This window comes from Castanea sativa, chromosome 11, assembly GCF_040712315.1.
Source record: "Castanea sativa cultivar Marrone di Chiusa Pesio chromosome 11, ASM4071231v1".
In the NCBI taxonomy this organism is placed as follows: domain Eukaryota; kingdom Viridiplantae; phylum Streptophyta; class Magnoliopsida; order Fagales; family Fagaceae; genus Castanea; species Castanea sativa.
In genome coordinates, this window is record NC_134023.1 from 70,693,469 (window position 1) to 70,715,998 (window position 22,530).

General features: G+C 36.2%; 1 protein-coding gene across 1 annotated transcript; it reads left to right on the forward strand.

The window, feature by feature from the left end:
* Positions 1 to 9,692: 9,692 nt before the first annotated feature.
* On the forward strand, positions 9,693 to 11,612 carry LOC142615099 (AAA-ATPase At4g30250-like). Its single transcript, XM_075787795.1, has one exon. The coding sequence runs from the start codon at positions 9,810 to 9,812 to the stop codon at positions 11,358 to 11,360; it is 1,551 nt and encodes a 516-aa protein (XP_075643910.1). The 5' UTR covers positions 9,693 to 9,809; the 3' UTR covers positions 11,361 to 11,612.
* The last annotated feature ends 10,918 nt before the right edge of the window (positions 11,613 to 22,530 follow it).

Below are 22,530 nucleotides of genomic sequence, written 5' to 3' on the forward strand. Positions count from 1 at the left end.
AATTTCGAATAAAAGGATTTTAGAAGTTTTGAGGGTTACTACAATGGAAATGCAACCACAAAATTATGCAATGGTTTTATAATTAAGTAGGTCGTTTCTAGTGTGATGATGCATAACAATCGTCAGTGATGCCCGATGACAAGGCTAAGGTACTTCTTCATCCACTCTCCCTTGACTTCGTAGTCTTCGTTGATATGCCCGATGACAACTTGGGAGTCGCTATGGATGACGACTGATGAGGCCCCGGCTGCTTTGGCTAAGTCGAGTCCTGTTAGTACAGCTTCGTACTCAACTTCATTATTGGTCATCGCGACTAAAGTCAGATGGTGCATTCTATGATGTCCCCTTCAAGAGATTGTAGGACTACTCCGATCCCTCCAGCATGTCTATTGGATGATCCGATCTTTCAAACCTTCCATGGGGCTGCCCCTCAGCCTTCCGCCTTGTTCATCATAAATTCTGTGACGAAGTCAGCTAATGCTTGGGCTAAAGGGTTTGTTTGTCTGGACTACTATGATGTGCACTTGGAAGTATGGCCTAAGCTTGTGGGCTGCTGTGATTAGAGCAAAGGCTAACTTCTCCCTGGGGGGATATCTTTCTTTCGCTCCCCTAAGCACTCGGCTGGTGTAGCATACGGGTAATTGCACACGATCCTCCTTTTGGACGAGAGCTGAACTAACAACTGTGGGGGATACGGCCAAGTAGAGGGAAAGCTCTTCATCGGGTTTGGATGGATTGAGAAGTGGTGAAGATGCAAGGTATGCCTTTAGTTCCTCAAATGCTCTTTGGCATTCGTCGGTCCACTCAAATGCTTTCATCTTGGTCATCCTTTTCTTGGTGATCTTCCGTTGAGGGATGGTTGTTGTTACGTTCGCCACCGCCTTATTCGTCATTTTGATGGTTCAGATGCTATTTGTTTCGCTGGCGCAACTTTCATTCCAGTTCAATCGCCGCGGCAGGATTTGCACTTGCCTCACCAAGGTGTTGGGCAGGTTTCTGGTCTCTTAGTTAATGGTAGCCATTGATCTTCTGGACCATGCAACTCTTTGTCTTAGGAACGGTGATATGGCTGATCACTTGGTTCTCACAGATGGTGCCAACTAATGATGCACAAAAATCGTTAGTGAGTTGATCATCCACACACGTGCCAATGGGTGTACCTAAAAAACAAAAGAGAAGAACCAATCAAAGGGCACCAGTGAGGTACTGGCCAAAGACCCTCCGAAGGTTAAGTCAGTAATGGAAGAATCTCTAAGAACTCAAGAGTGCAAGAGCAAGGAAAAATTCACGTACCTTAAGAAAGAGGATGCCTAGTGCTTATATAGTGGCATAGAGCTGACCAAGATCCCTTGAATGTAAGGCTTTTCATTGTAGAGAAGATTTGGAGTTAAGACCCTAAGATCTTGAGCTTTTCTTCCCATATAGGGAAAACACGAGTGTGGAGTATGGTCTTTGGGTGTGTAGTGCAAGTTATTTCCCTATAGGGATGAATGAGTGGAGAATACGTAAAGGTTTGTGGGACCCAGTTACTCAACTATCAGTATGACCATCTGTCCGTCAGTATCACCATCTGTTCGTCGGTATGAATACGGAGGATAAGACGTGACCATCCGTCGGGTGCATATGCAACCATCCGTTGGGCACATATGTGGAGCACTGATTTGCAAAGACTTCAAGGAAGTCAAATGAGTAGTTCATCTCGACGAGTCCGTAGTTAGCAGGTCCCATCAGAAGAGGCACAAACCTAATAGGTCAAAGTACTCAAAGGACTTTATTGGACGAAAATACCCTTATTAGTGTGCAAGTTGGTTTGTTAATTGGACGAGTATAGTGGGTCGTCTGCCAAAAGTGTCTCATCGATTTAAACGAGTTAGTGTCTACATATTCTAAGCGATGAGTAGGGTACTTGATGACCCCTTGATATGTAACGACTATCAAGGCGGAGCAAGTCGAGCGGTGTTAAGGAAGGTTCCTAACGACCGCTGGGTCCCAGACGACCCCTTGGTACTTGACAACCCATTGATACGTGACGACCGTCAAAGCGGAACATTTCGTGCGATGAAAGGGAAGGTACTTGACGACCGCTGGGTCCCTAATGACCCCTTGGCACTTGACGACCCATTAATACATGACAACCTTCAGGGCAAAATGTGTCGCGCAGTGTCTAGAAAGGTACTTGATGACCATTGGGTACCTGACCACCCCTTGATACGTGACGACCAATTGATACGTGATGACCGTCAGGGTAGAGCATGTCGCACAAGGTCAGGGAAGGTACCTAACAACCGTTGGGTACCTAACGACCCCTTGGTACCTGACAACTCATTAATACTTGATGACCGTCAGGGTGGAACGTGTCGCGTAGTGTCAAGGAAGGTACCTGACGACCGCTGGGTCTCTGATGATAATAGCTTAATTTTGCATATTTATATTATAAGTGCACAATTGTGCCTGGACCCAAAGACAGACGTGGGCTCAGGCCCAATGAGCCTTAAACAATAAAGTTTGTAGAGTGTGGATTTGAAATCTAGTTTAGTGTTGTTGGAAGCTTGATAAACAGGCTAGAACGCCACAATCTTAGCAAATGATCAACAAATATGATAAGGGACCCTCCTCGAACGTGAGCCGAGAATAATTTGTATATTACTTGTCTTTTATGCTAAAAATTACAGTTCTTAGTTTCTTTCTTTTTTCTTTCTTCAATGGATCCCCCCTCCTCCTTTTCTCCCTCTTTCTTCTTAAATATTCTTCTTTTTTCCTTTTACATCCACGTGTCACCCAAATCTTCTTTCTTCTTCTTCCTCCCCCCTTCCACCATCTTCTTGAAGTTTTTAAATAGTAGCAGGAAAGTTCAATCCTACTGTTTAGGGGTCATTTCTCCATTAATATGGCCAGGGAGGTAGGTGCTGGGTCTTTAATGTGGAGATAGCAGCCTATTTCTGAGATATTTCTCTCACACAATTGCGTCTAGAAGGTACTTGGATCCCCCTCTTAACCAACAATTTTTCCAGAACTCTATCTTTAATATTCTTGGCGAATCCCAGGGTCATCGCGGGTCTGTCTGAGGGGAGATTCATCCTCGGACGAATTCTCTGACCTTCGCTCTGTGGGCCGACTTGTGGTCCTAAAGGCCTTTAGTCAAAAAGGGACTGACACCCGTCAATAAAGCTCAAGACCCAAATACTTGCTCAAGTCCTTTTACTCCCCACATATATCATTATTAGAAAAGCATTATCATACTTATTTTGAGTTAATTAATGCATTTTATAATTGATTTTGAAATAGTGCTAAATATTCAATTTTGTGCTTAATTGAATTTTAATGCATGAATTTGTCTTTTGTAGGATAATGAAATTAAATAAGTAAATTTTTGTAAAGAAGAAAACTAATGGACTTTAATTTTACAAGGGCCATGATGAACTCAAAAAAGGCGAACCCAATTAAATTCAAGTCCAATTGGAGTAAGGAATCAATGGAAATTTGCACATTATCCAAGTCCAATTCAGATTAGGATTCCAGCTTGCACACTAGTTAGTATTTGAAGTATAACTTTTAGCTCAAATGTTCAATTGAGATGATTTAAGTTGGGCTAGAAAGTTTACTTAAAGGGCTACAACTTTGTAGTTTACCAAAAGTCCGAATTCTAAAGTTAAATGGGAAAATTATGTCAATTAAGTGAAGCCTAAAAACCTGGATTTTCTACAAACTGGAATTCAACTTATAATATGATTCCTTGACTTATTTAAAGGCTCTTTAGGGAAAAATTCAGAGGGGAGCTGCTGTAGAACATAATTTAGGTTTTCTTAAAGTTTCTTTACAGTTTTAAAAGTTTTATTTGTGTTATGACTTGCTAGAAGTCTTGCTAAGGCAAGGGGTGTGAAATCCACCCGTCTATTAGTATGTTCTTAACAATTATTTATTGGTTTTAAAGTTTATGTTTTTATGTTTTTGATTGTTTTACGCATCTAGAAAAATGTTTAGTTCTGTATAATCCTTTGATTTATTGTAGACTTCGGGCATATTAAATGTTTAGTATTCCCTGCAAACTAATTCACTAGTTATGTTTTGCTTAAAATCAATCAATTGCATGAAACTACCTTAGACAATTAATTCTTGAGTTTTTATTGTTAAATCATCAGACTAAGATCATCCTTCATATGAATTTTAGTTGAGTTATAAAATAAATATTTTTAAGACTACCAATAGATGTCTTATGTGTGGATCCCTAAACCTTAGCGTTTTAATATATTGTTATTTTTTCTCAATTTAAATTACCTTTACTAAACTATCAAAAATCTCTTCAGTTGAACTTTATTATTTTAGTTTTATTCTATTGTGGTTTGCTAATCAATTCTCTTTTTTCTGTGAATTTGACTTCAGAATTTCTGAATTATTACTTCACGACAATCTTGCACTTGGGAGCATTATTTAAGTCGCAGCACCTGACGACCCCTTGGTACCAAACGACTCATTGATATGTGACGACCGTCAGGGCGGAACGTGTTGCATAGTGTCAGGGAAGGTACTTGACGACCGCTGGGTCCCTGACAACCTCTTGGTACTAAACGACCCATTGATATGTGACGACTGTCAAGATGGAATGTGTCGCAGGGTGTTAAGGAAGGTACTTGACGATCGCTAGGTCCCTGACGACCTTTTAGTACCAGACGACCGCTCGGTCCTTGACGTCCCATTGATACATGGCGATTGTCAAGGTAAAACGTGTCGCGCGGCGTCAAGAAGGTACCTGACGACTGCTAGGTCCCTGACAACCTTTTGGTACATGACGACCCATTGATACATAACAACCGTCAGAGCAGAACATGTCGCACTCCCTTTGTGACCGGCGATATTTTTGGTGACCAAAGATTCTTTTGGTAAGTTCATGATGCTTTGTTGATCGAAGACTCTAAGATGTTAGAAAAATTTTGTAGCTAGTGAAAATATTCCCTATCATAGTGGATTTTCAATGAGATTTGATTTTTAGAGTTATTTTTCCTTTAAAGATGTTTTTCATTGTTACCAAATCTTTATACTTTTTTAATGCTTTACGTCTTCATTGTGGTGAATTATAACTATGTTGCCTTCACTAAAATCTTACACTTTGTAAAAAAGACACCACCCTTGTAAAAGAAGAAAACTCTCATGAGTCACGCCCCCTCCCCGGCTCTCCCCCCCACACCCCATTCCTTTTCCCCTTTCCTGGCCAGGCTAGCTAGGCTACCCTCTCTCATGTTCAGTTCAGAAATCATGCAATAGATAAATTCCCCATCTAAAGCTTCTTTAATGGCTTCTTTTCTAAACGTAACATTATAAAAAGCGGAAAGCTTAAATTAAAGTGGAATCAATTCCCATGCTTTTATTCACCCACTGCCCATGAATGTCTCCACCTCGAACTTCCTAGCTAACTAACTCAACAACACTACTCAAGCACCCCAACTTATCTGTCTTGACTGGTTGTTCGTTGTTGCAAAAACTTTTATAATTCAAGTTTCCTGTAATTTCTTACAATTTACCTAACAAATCCAATCTTTTTGTCAGTCTTTGTTTGCCCCACCTTAAGTGCTATGTCAGAGGAACTTGTTCCCAAGTTGGTTTTTCTTCTCCTAGGTCTGAAGGACATCTTAACATATATAAAATATGATATCTTAGTTACAATGATAAATTGGAGGCCAAAACCGGCTGATAATCTTGGACTTCAGATTTATCCTTTAATTTCTATAGGAAAAAAAAGAAAAAAGACTGGGATAAAAAGATACCGACAAAGTTTACTTTGATGAAAATTCTATTTGTGCAATCAAGCATACATTGTATTAATGTTCTTGTAAGCATTCTATGCCTCAACATGAAGATTTAAAAGTGGATGGACTTGAGCTCCTATATCTCATGTGCAATTGCTAGATTGATCACCTTCGTTTTTGCCCCATAGATATGTAAGTCCAAATGTTTTGTTTATTTTTAGGTCATTTTATTTTCTTGATGAATTAAATCCAAATATTTTGTACCATGAATGATCTCAAAAACTGCTGCCAAACCGAATCTGAGCCATTTGATCTTTGACATTCGAGGTGGAGCTTCTTTTTGGCTTTATTCGTGATTCTCCATATTGAGCTAGCTCAGCTTTCTCACAAGGCTGACCTATACTCTAATTTTGCTCTCCTCACTCTTGGCTTTCCATGTCAAACCTAAACCCTTTTTCTTTTTCTTTTTCTCTTCTACTTTTATTTTTTTAATTCAATTTCAACCATTTCTGAGATCTAGACATTTAAAAGAGAGCCTAATAAAATGCATTTGAGACCATGAAGGCCCGCTAGAGCATATAATCTGAATTGAAGGTGGTCAAGGGGTCACTTTCTCAAAAGAATTTTACGTGAATTTTTTTTTTTGTAAAAGAAGTGTAAATTAACTTTGTTTAAAAGGAATAGTTCTGTAAAGATGATAAATTTGCAAGTGGCAAAGAGGAAAAAAAAAAAAGGTATATTATGAGCTGCCCTTTTATCTCTCTCAGCTCCCCCAACCCCAATGAAAATGTTAAAAAAAATGAAAAAAAGATGTGTGTGTGTGTGTGGCTTGTGAAATACAAAAGCAAAATTTTGTAGGAAAGAACCCACTTATTGTAGCGAAATAATCCTCAAAGACTCAAAAAATTTTGCTTAGGTCCTTTCCCAAGTCCCAAATGCCCTTTAACGTGCAAAAACTAATTTTGGGATAAAGGATATCTTTCTTATTTTCCTTCAAAATTTAGCTTTAAACGCTGAAGCAAACATGACGTTCATCCGCATAAGCTGCACCAAAGATTATGGTCCAAAATTGCCCTCCCTTTCCTCCATCCTTTCATGCTCTCAAGTCTCAACAACTATATTAAAAGCAGTGATTCTAAGGATGTCGTGTAAAGATTTCTAACTAATTAATCATCAAAAGCCCCTCAAAAATAATAATAATAATAATCATCAATAGCCAAAAAACACAATTTAAACATTTATTTATTAGTTAGTTGAAACACATCAATCACAATCATTGTCACATTAATTTCTAAATTTTATATAGTAAAATTTATAATATTTTTTACAATTCTCATTGCCAGCTTTAAGAAATTGAGCATCTCAATTGCACATGACATAAACAACCATTGAAAAAGAAGGTAGTACAAACTAATGAATTACTAATCAAAAAATGTGTTAAAAAATTATTTATTATATGGTGGAAAGATATTGATTATATTCATTTTCACATCTAGTTTTTAAGTTGTTTGTAGTAAGATTGTAATAATTTGATATTGCTAAGAATACAACTTTTTTACAACAAAATTTAGATTGAAAACTCTTATTACATATCATTTAAGCGTAGTATTGACATTACTATTTATTTATTTTTACCATTACCAATTTACCGCATATACAAGCTTTGTAGTTTTATTCTTTTAGTAGTATTATTTAATTTGTTGATGTTTAAGATCTTAATTAACGCCGAAAATAACTGAGGTGGGGCTCAGTTGGGGACAGTAAGTCAGTAAGATGTGTATGTAATCAGCAGGACATGATTGTACATGTCAATATCGATCCTAATCCTCTTAGGATGATGAGCATAATTATTCAGAAGAACATTCTCTGACCTCTGCAGAAGAACCCAAATTACGAGGAGAGAAAAAGATAAAGGTGATTGGTAATGGTAAAGAAGGGAAGCAGAAGCAAATTCCAATTTATATTACCAGTACCAAAGTAAAAAGCCATCCGTGTCTCTGTGTCCCTACATGCGCGCCGCTGTTTGCAGTGGTGGTGCCGGTCATCCATGCATATGTATTATATGTTAGCTAGCTAGTTAGCTACTACTCTTTCTCTGCCCTTTATCACCACACTACTGATATAAAGCGCGTAGAATATATGCTCTCTATGCATTCATGCATTATATAAAGTTTCCCTGGTGTAATATTCATCCTTGGAATGCTTTATAAAGTTACTCATTAAGTTTTCATTTTGCAATTACATAGTTAATTAATCATTATAATCATGATAAGAAACTGTGTATAAGCAAGAGCCTTGATTCTTTCATACACTTTATTGCACTAGTTTATATGCATTTTATTTCATGCTCTAAACATGAACATCAATAAATAAATAAAAAATAGTAAATATCATGCATGGAATTATAAACTTGTATACAGATTATATATCAACGGTGTGAGAGGACAAAAACCGTACAATCAAATTAAATAAAAATTTTCAATTTAAGATAGAATAATAGAAATTGAAGAAGAAATAACAGACAACACACGAGAATTTTAGGTGATTTGTCCACACAATGTACATCCACAAACAAGAGTCAAAGGCTGCATTTTTTTCATTCATATTTCTTGATAATTTTGATTGTGCACCAAGGAAGTTAATACCATATTGGAGGTTGTACCGGTTTGGCCAACGGTACGTTATATTTTGGGTACCGGTGAATACCGGTGTACCGTTTCGAGTTTACCGCTATTTTATACATATATGTATATATATTATATATATATACACACACACACACACAAAATCTCTAGAACCGTGTTTATAAGCATATAATATTTCATTTATATTATAGTAAATATAAAAGTTTATCATAAAACATTACCTCAATTTAGAACAAATTATTCATAATTTTAGACTTTAGCATCAATTAAAAGAAAAAAAAACACAATTTAAAAAATAGAAAGCTTAATTGTTCATTGCATACTAAGAAAACAAATAATACTAATAAGTTAATGTAAATAAATTACCATTATGTCCTTACAAAAATTCAAAAATTACAAAACTAAAAAAAAAAGTTTTTTTGTACCGTCCAGTACACTTGGTACTGGCCGGTATTGCCCGAAATTGGCCGGTATTGCCCGAAATTGGCCGGTATGTCTGGTACATGACCGATACGGCCGGTATTTAAACTAGTACAAAATGTTATCGTTTCGATACCGGTATACGTACTGGTACGGTATTGACTTCACTGTTATGCACACAGCTTTCTCTATATATATAAATTTTTACATTGATTTTGAAATAATTTAAATTGAGAAAAACTCTCATGCTTTAATAATCGAAAAATCAAAATTAATTTTACCATTTGTAACATTTTTTGTACTTGATTGCATAATTCTTGACATTGATTTGGCTTTCATTGGCATACATAAAAGGTAAACACTTTCCTAAATCTTCATTCTAATCTTTTCTTTAAGCTAGGGTTATATGTAAAGTAAATAAACCTTATATCAATTTGTAAAGACAAACATTTTAATGACGAAATAAGATGCTCCTCTATCAAATTGTTTGGAAACAATGTAGCTTTGCATGGATGCCCTCATTCTCATAGCACCTTAAAGTTAAACATAGGCCTTGTATGGTTCACACTTCCAAAGTGCGCGTGGAGCAAAAACACAAAACTGGCCGGAACCGTCCACATGTAAAAGAAAAGCAAAAGAGAGAGCAGTCGGTTTCATCTTTAGCTTTATCTTTTGCCACTGCTTGCTTTGCTTCTTCTTTTTTTTTTCTGCCCTCAAAACAGTGTCTTTGCCTCTCTTTCTCTTTTCAAGTTTTACATTGCAGCATAGCCCTAAATACCCAAAACACCCTTCACCACACCTACACTATAATGACTACACTATCACTTCAAAGCTAATTTGTCATCTTCTTCTCCTCACTCCCTATATATATACAAACAAAATCCACAAACCATTAATAAAACCTTCAAACTACACCAAACTCTCATAGCTAGACACAGACAAACTCACAATTGAACAAAGACAACAAAAACAAAAGCAAAGCATAGTTCTAAATTAAGCAAAGATGGAGATATTGTCGCAAATGTGGTCGTTTTTGGGGCTTCTCACAGTCCTCCAAAACGTCTTGCCCACTCAGCTCCTCTCTCTCCTTCACTCCTTCTACGAGTCTCTCCAAGACTTCTTCTCCCCTTACTCTTACTTCGAAGTCCCAGAGTTCAACGGCTACTGCGGCGTCGACGTCAACGACCTCTACCGCCAAGTCAACCTCTACCTCAACTCCGTCAACAACCCCTCCTCCGCCGCCACCTGCCGCCGCCTCACCCTCTCTCGCTCCAAGTCCTCCAACCGCATTTCCTTCACGGTCGCGCCCAACCAAACCGTTCACGACTCGTTCTCCAACCACACTCTCTCTTGGACTCACCATGTAGACACTGTTCAAGACTCTCTCGAAGAGAAGCGAAGCTTCACTCTCAAGCTCCCGAAGCGCCACCGCCACACCCTCCTCTCGCCTTACCTCGACCACGTGACCTCGCGTGCGGAAGAGTTCGAGCGAGTCTCGCGCGAGAGACGGCTCTTCACCAACAACGGCCACGGCTCCTACGAGTCCGGCTGGGTCTCCGTCCCTTTCCGCCACCCTTCCACGTTCGAAACTCTCGCTCTCGAGCCGGACCTCAAGAAGCAGATCACCGAGGACTTGACGGCGTTCGCGAACGGCAAAGAGTTTTATCACAGAGTTGGTCGTGCATGGAAACGTGGGTACTTGCTGCATGGTCCACCCGGGTCCGGCAAGTCGAGCTTGATCGCAGCCATGGCGAACTATCTCTGCTACGACGTGTACGACTTGGAGCTAACGAAAGTGTCTGACAATTCTGAGCTGAGAGCATTGCTGATACAGACGACGAACAGGTCGATTATCGTGATAGAGGATATAGATTGCACGGTGGATCTGACGGTGGACAGAACGATCAAACCGAGGTCGACATTGATGAGGAAGAGGAAGGAGATGGTGGCGCGTGGCGAGCAGGAGGAGAGCGGGCGGGTGACATTGTCGGGGCTCTTGAATTTCACAGATGGGTTATGGTCTTGCTGCGGAGAAGAGAGGATCATAGTGTTCACCACCAATTACAGAGACAATGTGGACCCTGCATTGGTGAGGTGTGGAAGAATGGACGTGCACGTCAGCCTCGGTACGTGCGGGATGCACGCATTCAAGGCATTGGTGAAGAACTACCTCGGTTTGGACTCGCACCCGGCGTTCGAGGTGGTGGAGAGTTGCCTGAGGTCTGGTGGGGCCCTCACGCCGGCTCAGGTTGGGGAGGTACTGCTGAGGAACAGAGGCGACGCTGACTTGGCGTTGAGAGACGTTGTGTCTGCAATGCAGGCGAAGATATTGGGGTTGGGACATGGGGAGGGGATGGAGTGTGATGACGCCGCCGCCGCAGGGAGGTCGCCGGAGAGCGTGTTGATGGTGGGGTCGCCGGAGAGTTGGATGAAGAAGAGGAAGGAAAGTGGTGGGTGTGGTGGTGGTGGTGGGTCTACGTGGGAAAAGAAAGTGAAGTTCTTGGTGAGGCTTAGATCTTTGACCAAATCTGATTCTGGAAGAAGGGGTGTATGACTAATGACTATGAACGAGTCTTTTGAGATATGGACTCTACATAAAGTCTAACGTGACATGATATATATTATAGATGTTTGATGTGTATCATATCGTATCATCTCCTTGATGGAGCAATTTTTGGGTTTTTTCTTTTTTTTAGACTTTTGAGGTAGTACTTGTTTGGTGTAAAAATGTTTAATTTCAACTGTGTTTATGATGTACCTGTTGCAACTTAATAACAATTTCTTTTCTATCAATTACTTCACCTAACCATATCATTTTGCATTTCAAAGGGTTTGGTGAATTTGGCTATATACATGTACGAGTCATTTGTGCAATAAATTCTACACTTTTTTTGACCTTTTTGATAACGTGGGTTTGAATTGAATTTATTGAAATCGGATCCTTTGGGCATAAGATCATTCCATCCACACATTACACCCAAATTATTTTTTTGATAATTTTGTTTAATTGGGGTTATAATTATCTTGAGCTTTTTGTTGTAGAAATTTTAATTTTGCTTGATTTTGGTATTGGACGTTTGTTGCAAAGCAAATGGTAAATAGTATGAACTTCCTATATTTTTTTGGGAGGATGTTTGGTAATACTATTTTTGCTTGGTTTTACTATTACAGATAAATAAAATAATAATAAAGGAATATTTATATGGAGTAGAGAAAGAATAAAGCATAAAGATTAAAGGGTAGGACGTGAGATGTATTTTAAAAGTCTAGGGAACTTAAAAAAAAAAAAAAAAGGTGACTTTTCTTTCAAAATTTATCTAAACTTTATAAACCATATGTGAAAGCTCTTAGAATTGAAATTATGGAACTCATCTTCCATTATTCTTGTTCATAATTTACTTAAATCGTATAATAAACAATGATTTATAAGATTCTAAGCTATCTTACAAATCTTGGAGGTGACTTAGTAACTTGTAATCTTATTCTCATTAAAGTTCATCCATTCATTAAAAAGAAGGAAATTTTTGAATAATTTATAGACACAGTTCTTGAAAATAAACTTGTAAAGTTGCTTATCAATATCATTAAAAAAAAATATAAAAATTTGTTGATGCATGTATCTGTTAATAAATAGATATATCTATACCAAAGAGTCATAACCCTATCCAAAGGATATAACTCATTGCAAAATAAATTTAATGTTTTATATATGAAGCAACATACCAATCACCAAATGCGGTTATATTTTATATATTATGGTGCACCATATTATAGTTTGATCACCCATCAAAATCAATGACAATATACCATATTATAGTGTGATCACTCATCAAGAACAACAAAGATATACCATATAATAGTGTGATTAAGGGTTGACAATAAACCAGATAAGGCCGGCCTATCCCATTTTTACTTGGCCCATAGGCACAATGGGCTAGATATAGCGACTTGTTAACTAGTTAATGGGCCAGGTTGGATTGGGTAGAAAAAGAAAACTCAAGTTCATGACCTTACCCATGGGCAATGCCCATTTTGTTTTTAGCTAGCTGGGTTATTGTGTTGAGCCTAATAGGCTACTCATGAGCTTATGTTAGCATCTTATTTTAGTATTTTTTTTTAATATAATAAGGCAAGAATCAATCTATTACTTTTAAATGAAAGAATTAAAAATTAAAAAACTTATTTAAATTTTTTTTACAATAAAATCTATTTAATTTTTTGTTTTGATGATGGAAACCTATTTAATTTTTTTATTAAGGCTTTAAATGGTTTTTTATTTTCTTATCTTTTAATAATTAAAAAAAATGTCAAATGATTAATTTAAAGTTGCTAGATTACTATAAAAATATATAGTTAGTAAACTAAGTTTAGCACAATCATTTTAAGTATTTTAGTAGTTAAGGGAGTAATCTTAAGAAATTCCTCCATAATGTGTTAAAATCAATTCTTCATATTCTTCCTATATTTTTTTATTATGAATTTTGAGTTATCAAATTGGGAAATGGCTTGGGCCTATAACTTGACTCACCAGGTTAGTGGGCTACTTATGGGTCTCAATAACAACAAGCCGAGCCGCCAATTACCCTGGTGGGCCTTTGGGCTACTGGATCGAGCCTTAAGCAAGGGGCTATTTGGTAACCCTTAAGTGTGATCATCCATCATGACCATAAACAGACCAAAATAAAGATTTAAGCAAAGAAATAGGTAATAAAGAGTCAGAGAGACCGAAGCTACCTCAACACACTCTTCAAACTTTATCCCTTGCTAAATCAATCTGATGGTCTCCTAAGGTCTATAGCGTTGCTACTCTGATCTAATACTTCATATTTGTTCACCAAATTATATCGGAACTCCAAAATAGATGCACTAATCGCAACATCCAATTGATCTTGGAACTCCTCCGACGCTAATTAAGATGGGAGGCTTGCATGGGAAGATGAATCAGCGCACTACTGAATATTTGTGTGTGAGAGATTATTGAAAATCGTATAATAAAATGCATTTCATCACTATAGTGTTTTGCAAAATTTTGAACAATAATGCAAAGAGAAAGTTTGTTGATTGCAATTTTTGTCACAATCCTGTGTGGCTAATTGTGAGTAGTAAAAAAAAAGTGTTAAGTTTATATGAAAGTGATAAATAAATACTCTGCAATATGTCACATCAAAATAATAGTCAAAGTTGTGGTTCTAAATTCTTAATAGAACTCTAGTGCAAAATTAAGGGAGTTGTTTGGTAACGTTGTTCTAGTAACGTTATTTGTATTTTTTTTGAAAAATGTGTAGGCGAAAAAGTGTGTAAAAATACGTGTAATGTTCTTTAAAAACTGAAAACATTTGTTAAACACATGTACCAAACGGCCTGGCTTTATTTATTCTTTGTGTGTGTGTGTGTGTGATTCCTCGTAACTATGCTTGTCAACAATGTTTTAGGATGTGGGTGCTCAAGTCTCATGAATTCACCCAAATATTTATGTGATAACTTTAAAAGTTATAAAACATCATTTATCCACTCTTTTTAGGATGTCCATTCTCTTTAGTCTTTGATTAGTAATCTATGATTTGAACATATATAAAGAAAACATTGAAAGTAGACATGAACAGAACAAAGAACAACGTTCATGTTTGGTAAAAACATGACACTGAAAAAATTGGACATAATATGATATCATTGATGTTTCCTAATTAAAACGCATTTAATAAATTTTCTTTAATTAGTTTGTGATTATATGAGTAAAAAGGAACTCCTAATTAATGACTATTGATTCCATAGTGACAATCAAGAGATGCCCTCACTATAGTAATAAAAGACGGGTTTTCTTTGTAGCACAATGGCTTGAATACTTATGATAACTATCAATTTTCGGTTTTGAGAGCTAGCGAGAAGTAGGAAAGACGGGCTTACATTCTCATATATTCAATATTTCATTTTTTTTTTCATCCACTTTTACCAGTTAAAATGTGAATATTATTGCATCAATTATGGATATATATGAAATAGTTGATTTGAACGAGTGTGAAAAAAATAAAATAAGACCTATAAATAAATTTACAAATAATAATGAATTAATCAGCCGCAACAATGACTATTCAATACTGTACTAAGTAGAATGAAGCTACGTGATTACACCAATCAGAAGGATGAAGCTTATGCAGTTACACCAATCACGTTGCTTTAAAAGTTATAAACTTTCATTTCTCCTCTCTTTTAGGTATATCCATCTCTTTAGTCCTTAATTAATTACGACTATTTGATTCAAACTTAAAGAAATATTGAAAGTCTACTTGAATATCGCTTATTGCTGAAACTAAAAATACTATAGCAAAATAATTTTTAAATGTGTAAATAGTACCGTAAGACTCAGTTTTAAAATTGATTTTGTTAAATTTCATACTTGCGAGTCTCGTGAACAATGCACGAGATCTACAGAAATAAAATGCAAACACGCAACACCAGGCCTAAAACACTATCCAAACTCACACTAAAAGTAGACTTGAACAGAACAAAGAACATTGTTCAATAATGTTTCCTAATTAAACCATGCGGTCAATAAATTTTCTTTGATTAGTTTTTCATTAAGAATTTTAATGACTAACCGAATAAAATATTGATTCTGTAGTGAAAAACTAGAGATGCCCTCACAGCGGTAATAAAAGACCGAACGTATTAAAAGAAATTTTACAAATAGAAAAGTAATTAATGATCAGCAATAAACAATGACTATTCAATACCTTAATGTGAAGAATGAAGCTATGTGATTACACCAATCAGAAGGCTGAGGTTTATGTCATTACACCAATCAACTTGCTAATGTGAGTATTGCATCAACATAAGCTGTGGTCAAAGCTAGCGCAGCCACAAACATCTTGGAAGAATATACAAACGCGCGTTGCAAGGACCTAGCCCACTCTACCGGGTCTTCTCCGCGCTCTCTAAGCATTGGACTCACTACCATGTTTCATAGTCTGTCACTGTTCCTCATTCTACAAGATAATGGACTTATTGGTATCACTATAAATAGAGCATCTTAATTTCCTATTTTCTCATCCATTTCAAAATTCTGCTAAAGAATCCACAAGCCTCTTCACCTGATCAAAACTTTTCAAGTAAACACAATGGCTCTTTTCTCAGCCTTGTTCAAATGTTTCGTGCCCTCCTCATCGTCACAGGTCTCTGATGATGCCATGAAAGCAGACTCTTCAGAGAAACCCAAAGGCAAAGACAAATCAAAATCATCTGGAGTTCCCATTGTACTATCATACTTCCCAGTTAATTCTAACCTCTCCCGCTTGTAGTGATATATTATATGTGTGACTACAAGTTGTTGAACTGGAAGATGGTATGGTTATTCCAATTTCCATGCAGTCTGCAGTATCTACAACTGTGTTTGAAACTAATTCCTGGGACTGGGAGCGCAGGAATATGTAAACTATGGCTTGGAGATTTTCATGGGCATCTTAGTAGGTTGATTGTTGATTTTCATGGGCGTCTTAGTAGGTAGATTGTTGATTTGAGAGTGGGGTCTGTAAATAAATAAAGCATGAAGAAGATGTTGCCATGTATATTTATCTGAATTTGACAAAGCTTTTTTTATTTTTTATATTTTATGAGACCAAGAACAAATATTCAATTTTGATTTTCAATATGTATTTTTCAATAATTTATTGTATTGCATTCACAAATTTATTGTAATTGTGCCTATTTTTCTTTATTTATGCATAACTTGACTTTATTGTTTGAAATATATAATGTAAGGACCCATTTTTGAAGGACCTCCAACATGTAAACAATTGATGATAGCCCAACAAGCTCAACACAATATATTTGTTAGAGAGTGGATTTAACAAGAAAGAACGTTTCAACAAATCAAATACGGGTCCTAATTGAAAGGGATTAAACCAGTTATAAAACACAATGTGAGAAAGACATTCACCGATCAAGTCCGAGGATAAATTGTTCTTATATTTACACTAGTTTTGTCTAAGTACAAGGTCTACTTTCTTTTTTCTCCTTTATTTCTCATAGATTCCATGCCCATTTTTCACGGGGGCCTTTCCCTTATATGGTCCTGTTATACTTAATCCCAACCCTCCACTTGTTGATCATGTAGATGATCTCTTAGATGTTTGTCCCATCAAAAACCTCCTAGAAATTTTGTGAATAGCTGTAAATTGAGATATCTTTGCTCAGGGGTTATTTCTACATAAATGCGGTCAGCTAGTTAAGTGCAGAACATTTAGTGCAATGATAGTAGCCTTCTCCCCAGATATCTCTTCTTTTGTTGTTGGTTATCTTCCTTGAAGCTTATCCATAAAAGGAAGGATAGCATCCTCGGGAAGGTTGGGTCACAACCTTCCACAATGCTATCCCAAGGAATCTTGGCTCCTCGGTAACTACTACAAGCTTGTTGTTATACTTTCTCGTCCTCAACTCGTTGGTCCCTAAACTTAATAAACCTTACGACCATCCTCGGGTTCCTAGCTAGGTATCCTTAGGCGTGACCCACGACCCAACTCACTTGCTCGGTCTGCTCACCTATATATATATATATATATATATATATATATATATATATATATATATATATATATATATATATATATATAAGTATTATTAAATAGAGAATTAAATGCATGTGAGTTAACAGTTTCAGAGATGAAAAACTATATCATACTACCAAAAGTCGATGGGAAAATAAAGGAAAACCAATATATATCAAATTCAAATTGTAATTTGGCTCGATTTCTAAGAATATATGGTTGATATAAAGATATGATGTGTTCAAGTAATAGTCTAGTGGTAGGTTTGAATCCCACCTCCTCGTCTCCCCCTTTCTATCTATCTCAAAAAGATATAAAAACTTTAAAATTTTATGAAGCTTAAAAAGAAAAATCTATTTTTGACTATATCAAATAGATAAGAAGCAAGGAACCATGCCCTAACAATAGTGCAAATCCTTCAACCAATATAACAAATTCTACAAAATTTTAACTACAGTCTACGGGGCACTCTCCTTGCAAGGAAATTTGGGTCACAAGAATAGAGAGAAGCAAGCTCAACGAGAATCCTACTCTTTGAACATTGAAGTCTCCATGTTTAACCTGCAGAATAGGGAGAGCAATCCCACTTAACAACTTCACCGTAGTCCTAGCTAGCTGGACCTTTGTGCTCGGCTAATAGCACCATGTGGGCAGGTAGTGTGATCATCAAAATCCTTCATAAGACCTTCGGTTTGTGTCATAAGGATTTTCCTATAATACATGTAATAAGACAAGCCTTATGTGCTTTATGTATACTAGTGTTGAGGTCTAAAATATCACAAACATTGTATCAAGGCCCAAAACATTACACAATTGAAATTTAAAACCCATTTGGGCCTTCAAGAAAGGGACAAAGCCCAAATCCGCCAATTAAGGACCACTTAAAATAAGTAGGAGGGGGTCCAAACTCATGAATGGGTAAGTTTTGGGCCTTAGAAAAATAAAGGAAAAGGAAAAAGGAAGCTCAGCCCAGCCCCTGTGAGAAAAATTTGCTGGGGAGCCCATTGCCAGAAAGGGACTAAACTAGGATACCTTTGGATTCCCAAAAACCAAGGATCCTCAAGATATGCAGAAAGAAATCAGCATGGATTGGAACAACTCAAGAGAGCATGCTCATGGACACAAAGAATACAGATGGATATGTCCCATCAGCTACCCATGGTTCAAAAAAAGGCTGATGACTTAAGAATCAACACTTCATGAAAAGAAGCCTGGTACCTCGGGGAACGCAGGAAGATGGACTATAAAGGAAGGTGGTTGGGGATCTTTCAGCCTGACAGAAAGGAATTTGTCCATTTAGAGAAAAAGACAAAAGGTAAAGCAGGCAAAACGGTGGGTTTGAAAAGTAGTATCTAGAAGCCTTGAAAAATAAAGATTGAAAGTCAGCCCTTAGAACCTCCCAAAAGAGGAAGGTTAGCTAGATAATTTTTGGGGGGAAACTTCAAAAGGGGAAAATAATGAGAAAATAAGGAAAGAACCAAGTACCAATGTTCCTGACACAACATTGGTTCTATTACCCAGGGCAGCAAACAGAGGGAATCAATGGTACACCAAAAACCCTAGGAATGCACTATAAAAGGGGGATAGAGCCAACAGCAAAAACCAGTCAGCAATAGAGAATCAGACTAAAAAGATCCTTTAAAAAACTTCTTTAGAATTCAAAAAGAAAGAAAAGAAGGAAAACACTGTGAGGGATCCTAAGACATGCATTAGAAGATACACTTGGATTCAAAGGGATTCAAACCTCACAAGTCTTAGAAGCCTAAAGGACTTATCTAAGTCTGTAACTTTTAAACTTATTTAGACCTTGTAACATATCCCAATGGAAAAGGGACCCAATGTACTAAAACTCAAAATAATGAAATATCATTAAACATTCTAAGGATCCATGACGTCTTATTTACCTTTTTATTATCTCTTTGTTGTTCCTTACTGTACAATACATATATGTTTTGTATGTATAAATTTGTATGTGTTGCAGGAATCATGTTTTGCACACAACTTGATTCGTAATCAGCCTAACACAACTACGGTGAACCAAATCTAGTCCACCAAATCACAAGTTTTAGACCCAAGATTTTTATTTCTACTCAGGCCTAGGTACTGTTAAAAAAAAAAAAAAAAAAAAAAAAAACCCACAACTAGAAACTAGAATTACTTTTGTAGTCTAGAATTGTCGGGAAGCAAGCAGCTATTAAACATGTTTTGTGCTGTTGTTAGAAGTGCTTTGGTCTACGCAGTGACAAACATTAGGAAAATAAGCGGAACCTTCCTATTCTTCCTTGCTTCCAAGCTATTTGTTTCCTCCTCCTTGTCTCTCTCCAAAAGAACCACCTTTTTCCACCTTAATATATATATAACAAAAAAAAAAAAAAAAACATGATGTGCCCACCTCCCACATGTTGTCTTTAGTGCTTAGATTATTTTCATGAACCTATTTTGTTTATCAAAAAACTGTATGAAAGTACAGGTTTATCCGTACAAGTTTATCAAAAAAAAAAAAAAAAAAAGATCGAAGCCAGACTTTAAAAATACTATACATTAAAAATATAAATATAAATTAGCATGTTAAGTTAAAAATAAAAATACCTATAATATAGCTTTATAAAAAGTTACCATGGCTTTTGAGTGGAGTTGTGGTGTGTCTTTGTGTTAGAACCTCTTTTCCTTTCCTTTGTGTGCGTGTGTGTTTGTTTCTCAAAAAAAAAAAAAGTAATTGTCCCACATTGCTTAAGGGAGTGTGTTGTACATAGTATAACTTACTCCACCTCTCTTAAAAGTTACCATCGCTTTTGAGTGTAGTTGTGATGTGGCTTTGTGTTAGAACATTTTTTTCTTTCCCTTGTGTGTGTGTGTTTGTTCTCAAGTAAAAAAAAAAAAATTGTCTCGCATTGCTTAAGAGAGTGTGTTGTGTATAGTATAATTTGTCCCACCCTCCCTTAAAAGTTATCATGGCTTTTGAGTAGAGTTGTGATGTGGTTTTGTGTTAGAACCCCTTGTCATCTACCTTGTATGTATTTTTGTTTCTTAAAAAAAAAAAAATACATATGGTAGTTGTGTAATATTGAAAAGGAAAGAGGTAGGGGATGGGGCATTCACCAAAGAGGAGGCAGAAGACCGAGAAGAGTCCGAAAAAAGTGAAAAACGCGTTATTATTATTTGGTCGTTGAAATGTTTGTGTATTGCTCCTTGCTCGATCTCTACGCTAATATTTTTCTCCTATGTCTCTCTCCAAAGGATCAACTCAATTGATCCACCTTCGAAAGTCAAAGTAAGAAAACAAAACAATATAAATATTAAATATACTTGCACTTGTTTGCCATCTTGGAACCCGGTCATAAATAACTCGATTGCATCACTTTGCTGTTGTTATATTTTCATTAAACAATAAGATTGATATCAACAAATGAAAAATTAAATTTGAGCATCTTTGAGCATGCTACTCGGCCCACATCAATAGCAACACATACGATATGTTTTTTTGTTGCTAATGCTATAGTTGATGATGTACATCAACTAAACTTCTTTTATTTATATAATATTTTTAAAGATAAATATTGGCATACACAAGGAATAGCTCATCCAATATCTCATATACATACTTAATTAACTTTGAGCTGTGACCAAATCGCTGGGACAAAACCGTAAGACCAGTGAGAAACATCTAGGAATGTATAAACATTTGGTCTTCTCCTTGTTGTCCTCGCATCATGTACTCTCTAGCAATGGAAAATGCATTGGTCATATATCACTCTGTCTCTTGTTCTTCAAGCTAAATCATTGGCTGTAACGCCCCAAAAATCATAAGCAATAAAATTCTATTTAATTTGAAAATTCCATCAAAATATTAAATAAAAGAATCCAGCAACCTAAATTTTCATCATAAATGTCAGAGCTCTAATCCACCAAAAATTAAAACATCCTAAAAAAAAAATTCTCCAGTAGAATGTTGAATATCATAAAAGTAAAAATAAAATCTTCAGTCCTACAAAATAATTTGTAACTACTGACTTCCAGGAATCTCTACTCCAATAATCCATCTAATGTATCTATAAGGGAAAATAAAGGGAGGGGGGGGGGGTGAGATAACTCAATAAGTGGAATTCACTAACATTGGGGTGTGGAAACAACCTTTAAAAAAATAATTCTTACAAACAATTCATTACTCATACCTCATCAATATTTTATCATCAAATATTTCATACAAAAGAAATAATAATCTTTATATAGTGAGCCATTATAGTGTATATATATATCGATACCATCACAAACACAATTTCCTAGGCTTTACTAGTGGTCAACATTTACGCCCTGTTGACAAGGTTGTGCTATCCCATTTTCTGGGACTGGAACCTCTTTTTCATTCCCTTTCTTAAGGATTGTTCCTTTGGAACCTAAAGGTGCACTCCCTTACTAAGGAGCTTCCTTTTTGGATCCTCAATAATATACTCTCTCGCTAAAGAGTTACCAAATGTGCACTGTCTCCTTTTCTAGGACCGTCCCTTGCTAAGGACTAGCTGCAGTATGATTGTCCTTTACTAAGGACTAACACAATACTGAGCTTTTTAATCACTACTTGCCATAGGTTTTCAAAATATATTCAAGATGCTCACATAAATAATCCATTCATAATTCTCAAAATATCAATATATATTCACACATACAAGTTTAAATAAATTTAGGTTGTCCCACATGTTTTTCATAAAATAGATATTCAACGTGCACATCAAGCATTTATAAATTATCAATTTATATATAATATCAACATATTTATTTGATATAGAATAGTTTAATAATCAAACACTGTTTTGAGAAAACCCCCAAAATTAGTACACACCACTTACCTCTTAGTTGCAAAAATAAAGGAAATCAACCTCCCTTGAATCACAACAAATCTGTAGAATTAGAACCTAGCAACACTAAAAATAGGTTCATCAATACACAATTTCTCACTTAAAAATCTATTTTCACGCTTAAATGGTTTTACCCTAGACAAAATTGTTATATCCAAAATCCTCTATTTATTCACTTAACTATCCAATTTAATATTGGAAGTCACGTATAGTCTTAATTTATCCATCTAGTTGCTTAGCATTCCCACTTGATGCTGCTGGGTATTGACTCTAATATTATATGTATACATCAAGTGGGATATCTATTGACTCTAACAATATATATATATAT

Excerpts from the sequence above, each read along its gene's own strand:
- LOC142615099 (XM_075787795.1), top strand. The coding sequence starts at position 9,810 with ATGGAGATATTGTCGCAAATGTGGTCGTTTTTGGGGCTTCTCACAGTC.